The sequence below is a fragment of the Epinephelus moara genome, chromosome 5, assembly GCF_006386435.1.
Source record: "Epinephelus moara isolate mb chromosome 5, YSFRI_EMoa_1.0, whole genome shotgun sequence".
Taxonomy (NCBI): Eukaryota; Metazoa; Chordata; class Actinopteri; order Perciformes; family Serranidae; genus Epinephelus; species Epinephelus moara.
Window position 1 is genome coordinate 3,692,231 of NC_065510.1, and position 7,597 is coordinate 3,699,827.

Genomic DNA, 7,597 nt, shown 5'->3' on the forward strand with positions numbered 1-7,597 from the left:
TGATGTATGAACAGAGGTTACATAAAACCAGAGTGAGCGTCCTCTACTGACCAATCAGACTGCAGGGTTTCTAGCTCCACCTTTTAGTACCAGATCTGTGTGCTAGGTACCCCAACAGAGGGGGGACCAAACATGGGGACGCTAAGGAACGCTTCTGTTGGTACCATCCACAACTTTCACTGTTGAAACTGAAACTATGAACTGAACTGGACTGAACTTAACTGAACTGAACTGAACTGAACTGCTCGGTGGAAACGGGGCTTAAGACTTGGCGGGCATTCAGGTTTCTTCTCTACCAGTAAATCTTGTAATGTACAGGCGTCTCAGAACGATGAGGAGTAAGTCAGATCTTTGACCAGTGGTTCAGTGTTGAGGACTCAGCTGCTGGTGGAGTCTGTTGTTGATCTGGTTGAGTTTGTTGAGAATCATAATGAGCTGGCTGTGTTCTGTGCACGGTGAGCAGTCGTACTTTCTCCTGAAGACTGTAAACCTTCACAAAAGCTGTTCCTGAGGGCGTGCAGTTCTTCATTAGGCTGCATATGTGTAAGTATTGGTGGGGGTAAATATCAATACAGCATAGTACTGCGATATTTTTGTTGGCGATATCGTATCGTCACACAGTACAGAGTATCGATTTTTTTATTTTATGAATTATTAATATTAAAGATACAAATTAAACCTTAGTCAGCCTCCTTGAATGATCAGTTGCCTTTTTCAGTCCATCAGATACATTTTGCTGCAAAAACAAAAAGACATCGTGAGAAGTCCAGATTAAAGAGATGCTGACAAAGTTTTCCTTTGGGGACATTATTACACTTCAAAACAAGTAATTAATTGCAGTGTATTTTATCGCAATACTCAGCATATCATGACACGCATAAAATCGCAATAATATTGTCCATCCATCCATTTTCATCCGCTTATCTAAAGCCGGGTCGCGGGGGCAAAGTATTCCAGACGTCCCTCTCCTCAGCAACACGCTCCAGCTCCTCCTGGAGGACCCCGAGGTGTTCCCAGACCAGATGAGATCTATAATCCCTCCAGTGTGTTCTGGGTCTGCCCCGGGGCCTCCTACCAGCTGGACTAGGAGGATCCTGATCAGATGTTGAACCACCTCAACATGAAGGAGCAGCAGCTCTACTCCGAGCTCCCTCCAGATGTCTGACTCCTCCCCCTATCTCTAAGGCTGAGCCCAGACACCCTACAGAGGAAACTCATTTCAGACCATAGATTGACTTCTGTACGATAATATTGTATCGTGACTAAAGTAATGTGGTAATATCGTATTGTGGAGCCTCTGGTGATTCCCACCCCCAGTAAAAAGCGTCAGGACTATAACATAGGTCATACCATGTTCACAGTCTTAGCTTAGCATTTTATTTTATTTTATTTTATTTAACAGGGACGGTGCACAGCTACTAAGCTGCACCAGAGTTAGCTATAAGCTAATTTTCATCTGTAGTCCCTGGACAGGAAACAGAGAATAATTTCACTGCCTAAAGACACTATTATATAAAAAACACAATTACAAAATAGAACATATTCATGACACAACGGCTTCAGCAATAACCGTAGCAAGACAACACAACAAGTCACCGCAACAATATGCGTGAGAGTTGGCAGCTATGGTACATGATTCATGCTAACGTTGGCATGCCAACATCAGATAGAGTCCAGCTGAGGCTGATGTGAATGTCATCAGTTCTGCAGGTCATAAACCAAAGTATTGGACACATTAAATGTTGACCTGAAGGTGGCGCTAGATGAGAAGTGTTTATAGTTCATCCTGAGGGGAGCATGAATGATGAACCACAACCATCACAGTCCATCCAGTGGTTGGTGAGAGATCCACCAAAGTGGTGGACTGAGCAGAGCTGTTAGTGTGGTTTGTTGTAATCCTGCGAGGATACTGTGTGATTTTTTTAAGTACAATCTGAATTCACTTCTGTGCTTCACTGGAAAGTTGCTCTGAGGTGTTTTCTACCAGACTATGAGATCCCCGACGGTTTTATGTTATATAATGATTGACTAGAGACGGAATTAAAACCCTCCTGATTCTGTGGACGTCCTGACTTTAACGGACCGCTGCTGTTCCTGCAGGTTTCCCAAGGGGACGCTACTGAGAAGCTGGCTCACCAAGTCGCGGCCCAGGTTGCTGCTGCTGATCGCAGGGTTGAAGAGGCCTCAGGTGACCCTCATGAGGAGGAAAAGGATGAAGCGCACAAAAGTAGCAAAGGCCACGTAAGCGGTAAATATGGCTTATGTTGCATGGAGGAATGCTGAACCCCATCATCAACCAAAACACAGGAAGTGGTTAGAAACCTAACGTTAACAGAAACGGGTTACTTCACACACACTGAACTGGACTGTTTGTTTTATAAGATAATGATTAAACTCTCGATCATCGATCTCAGGCTGTGAGGACTGGAGTCCAGCCTGTAGTTAGAGATGTGATAATAATAATAATATCCGACACTGTCAGGTCACCATACGAGGTTTTATTCAAACAGGCTGTGTTGTTTTTGCTCTTCTTTCTTCCTCGTTCATCCCACTGATTCAAAAACTGAACCAAGTTAATGTGATAACTTTTTTCTCTCTCTGTGAGCCGACTCAGTAACAACCACACTGCAGCCTTCACACATATTCAACGTCCACGTTTAACCCATTCACACAGCACATGTGTTTTATATGATACATCACCCTGTCAGAGGATCTGCAACATGTTTCCTGTCGATGAAACATTTAGGCTCAAATATAACCCCATATCTTTTTCTGGACTTTAAAGTTGGTGTTAAACACGAGGACGAGACAATTACGTGTTCGCATGACCTGATATTCTGTTTGAATACTGGCTCCTACTGTGAGCGTTGCATTATGGGATGTTTGTAACCTTAATGTTAACAGTGTCTCTTAACTTAAAAGCCAAGCTGACCATTCTTAAAGCATTTTGAAACAAATCATTTGGATCTGGGTTCTTACAGTTTGGACGGTTTTTATGATGAATGCCAGTTTAGGGAGCAGCGAAATGACCAAGGACCGCATTGGCAATATGAACACAATGACTTTTCTTTCATGACATTTTTAACGACAAACTATACTATGACTTTTTTAATGACAATTTTTTTGACATGCTATACTATGACTTTTTTGATGACATTTTTACGAGATAATAGAATGACTTTTTTCATGACATTTTTTGACACACTATAATATGACATTTTCAATGACAACTTTTCGACATACTATACTATGACTTTTTTCATGACATTTTTTCGAGATAATACAATAACTTTTTGATGACATTTTTTGACACGCTATAATATGACTTTTTTAATGACAACTTTTCGACATGCTATACTATGACTTTTTTCATGACATTTTTACGAGATAATACAATGACTTTTTTAATGACATGTTTTGACACGCTATAATATGACTTTTTCAATGACAACTTTTTGACGTACTATGCTATGACTTTTTTGATGACATTTTTACAACATACTATACTATGACTTTTAATGAGAATTTTTTGACATCCTATACAGACTTTTTTCATGACATTTTATGACACACTATAATATGACTTTTTTGATGACATTTTTTGAGATACTATACTATGAATTTTTTTAATGACAACTTTTCGACATGCTATACTATGACTTTTTTCATGACATTTTTTCGACATACTATACTATGACTTTTTTCATGACATTTTTACGACATGCTATACTATGACTTTTTTGATGACATTTTTTAGACATACTATACTATGACTTTTTTAATGACAACTTTACGACATGCTATACTATGACTTTTTTAATGACAACTTTTCGACATGCTATACTATGACTTTGTCGTGACATTTTTTCGACACGCTATAATATGACTTTTTTAATGACAACTTTTTGACATGCTGTACAATGACATTTTTAAAGACATTGTTTCGATATACTATACTATGACTTTTTCATGACATTTTTTTGACGTGCTACATTATGACTTTTTTGATAACATTTTTTCGAGATAATACTATGACTTTTTCATGTCATTTTTCGACAAGCTATAATATGACTTTTTTAATGACAACTTTTCGACATACTGTACTATGACTTTTTCATGACATTTTTTGACTTGCTACATTATGACTTTTTTGATGACATTTTTACGACATGCTATACTATGACTTTTTCATGTCATTTTTCGACACGCTATAATATGACTTTTTCATGTCATTTTTCCTTTTTCATGTCATTTTTCGACACGCTATAATATGACTTTTTCATGTCATTTTTCGACACGCTATACTATGACTTTTTTATCACAACTTTTCGACAAGCCAAACGATGACTTTTTTGCTGTTTTTTCGACATCCTATACTATGACTTTTTTGATGAAATTTCTTCGAGATAATACTATGACTCTTTCCATGTCATTTTTCGACACGCTATAATGAGTTTTTTAATGACAACTTTTCGACATACTATACTATCAATTTTTCCATGAGATTTTTACGACATGCTATACGATGACTTTTTTAATGAGAACTATTTGACATGCTATGCTTTGACTTTTTTCATGACATTTGTTCGACATGCTGTACGGTGAGTTTTTAAATGAAAATTTTTTGACATGCCATACGGTGAGTTTTTGAATGAGAATTTTTCGACATGCTGTGCTATGATTTTTTTGAAGAGAATTTTTCGACATGTTATAATATGACTCTTTTGAAGAGAATTTTTCGACATGTTATAATATGACTCTTTTGAAGAGAATTTTTCGACACGCTATACTATGACTTTTTTGAAGAGAATTTTTCACACACTATACTATGACTTTTTATGAGAATTTTTCGACATGCTATAATATGACTTTTTTATGAGAATTATTCGACACGCTATACTATGACTTTTTTATCAGAATTATTCGACACGCTATAATATGACTTTTTTATGAGAAGTATTCGACATGCTATAATATGTCTTTTTTTAAGAGAATTTTTCGACACGCTATACTATGACTTTTTTATGAGAATTATTCGACACGCTATACTATGACTTTTTTATGAGAATAATTCGACACGCTATACTATGACTTTTTTATGAGAATTATTGGACACGTTATACTATGACTTTTTTATGAGAATTATTCGACACGCTGTACTATGACTTTTTTTAAGAGAATTTTTCGACACGCTATACTATGACTTTTTTATGAGAATTATTCGATACACTATACTATGACTTTTTTATGAGAATAATTCGACACGCTATACTATGACTTTTTTATGAGAATTATTCGACAGGTTATACTATGACTTTTTTATGACAATTATTCGACACGCTGTAATATGACTTTTTTATGAGAATTATTCGACATGCTATACTATGACTTTTTTGAAGAGAATTTTTCGACACGCTATACTATGACTTTTTTATGAGAATTATTCGACACGCTATACTATGATTTTTTTATGAGAATTATTCCACATGCTATACTATGACTTTTTTAATGAGAATTTTTCGACATGCTATAATATGACTTTTTTTGAAGAGAATTTTTCACACGCTATACTATGACTTTTTATGAGAATTTTTTGACATGCTATAATATGAGTTTTTTGTGAGAATTATTCGACACGCTATACTATGACTTTTTTGAAGAGAATTTTTCACACGCTATCCTATGACTTTTTTGAAGAGAATTTTTCGACATGCTATAATATGACTTTTTTGAAGAGAATTTCTCGACATGCTATACTATGACTTTTTTGAAGAGAATTTTTCGACATGCTATAATATGACTTTTTTGAAGAGAATTTCTCGACATGCTATACTATGACGTTTTTGAAGAGAATTTTTCGACATGCTATAATGTGACTTTTTTGAAGAGAATTTTTCGACATGCTATACAATGACTTTTTTATGAGAATTATTCGACACGCTATACTATGACTTTTTTAATGAGAATTATTCGACACGCTATAATATGACTTTGTTATGAGAATTATTCGACATGCTATAATATGACTTTTTTGAAGAGAATTTTTCGACATGCTATACAATGACTTTTTTATGAGAATTATTCGACACGCTATACTATGACTTTTTTAATGAGAATTATTCGACACGCTATAATATGACTTTTTTATGAGAATTATTCGACACGCTATACTATGACTTTTTTGAAGAGAATTTTTCGACATGCTATACTATGACTTTTTTATGAGAATTATTCGACACGCTATACTATGACTTTTTTAATGAGAATTATTCGACACGCTATAATATGACTTTTTTATGAGAATTATTCGACATGCTATAATATGACTTTTTTTGAGAGAATTTTTCGTCACGCTATACTATGACTTTTTTATGAGAATTATTCGATACGCTATACTATGACTTTTTTATGAGAATAATTCGACACGCTATACTATGACTTTTTTAATGAGAATTATTCGACACGTTATACTATGACTTTTTTATGAGAATTATTCGACACGCTATAATATGACTTTTTTATGAGAATTATTCGACATGCTATAATATGACTTTTTTGAAGATAATTTTTCGACACGCTATACTATGACTTTTTTATGAGAATTATTCGACACGCTATACTATGATTTTTTTTATGAGAATTATTCTACATGCTATAATATGACTTTTTTTAAGATAATTTTTCGACACGCTATACTATGACTTTTTTAATGAGAATTTTTCAATATGCTATAATATGACTTTCTTGAAGAGAATTTTTCGACACGCTATACTATAACTTTTTCATGAGAATTATTCGACATGCTATACTATGACTTTTTTCATGACATTTGTTCGACATGCTATACTGTGAGTTTTATTAAGAGATTTTTTTGACACGCTATACTATGACTTTTTTGAAGAGAATTTTTCGACACGCTATACTATGACTTTTTTGAAGAGGATTTTTCGACATGCTATAATATGACTTTTTTGAAGAGAATTTTTCGACATGCTATACTTTGACTGTTTTATGAGAATTTTTCGACACGCTATACTATGACTTTTTTGAAGAGGATTTTTCGACATGCTATAATATGACTTTTTTGAAGAGAATTTTTCGACATGCCATACTATGACTTTTTTATGAGAATTATTCGACATGCTATACTTTGACTGTTTTATGAGAATTATTCGACACGCTATACTATGACTTGTTTGAAGAAAATTTTTCGACACGCTATATTATGACTTTTTTGAAGAGAATTTTTCACACGCTATGCTATGACTTTTTTGAAGAGAATTTTTCGACATGCTATAATATGACTTTTTTGAAGAGAATTTTTTGACACGCTATGCTATGACTTTTTTATGAGAATTATTCGACATGCTATACTATGACTTTTTTGAAGAGAATTTTTTGACACGCTATGCTATGACTTTTTATGAGAATTATTCGACATGCTATACTATGACTTTTTTGAAGAGAATTTTTTGACATGCTATAATATGACTTTTTTGAAGAGAATTTTTCGACATGCTATACTATGACTTTTTTATGAGAATTATTCGACATGCTATACTATGACTTTTTTGAAGAGAATTTTTTGACATGCTAT

The 7,597-nt window shown here is 34.3% G+C and overlaps 1 protein-coding gene across 1 annotated transcript in view; it reads left to right on the forward strand.

Moving 5' to 3' along the window:
• kcnh1b (potassium voltage-gated channel, subfamily H (eag-related), member 1b) overlaps positions 1 to 7,597 on the forward strand; it is a 128,037-nt gene that overhangs the window by 104,647 nt on the left and 15,793 nt on the right. Inside the window, exon 11 of the mRNA XM_050043707.1 lies at positions 2,101 to 2,248. Within this exon, the coding sequence (XP_049899664.1) occupies positions 2,101 to 2,248 (148 nt within the window). The remainder of the gene's footprint in view (positions 1 to 2,100; positions 2,249 to 7,597) is intronic.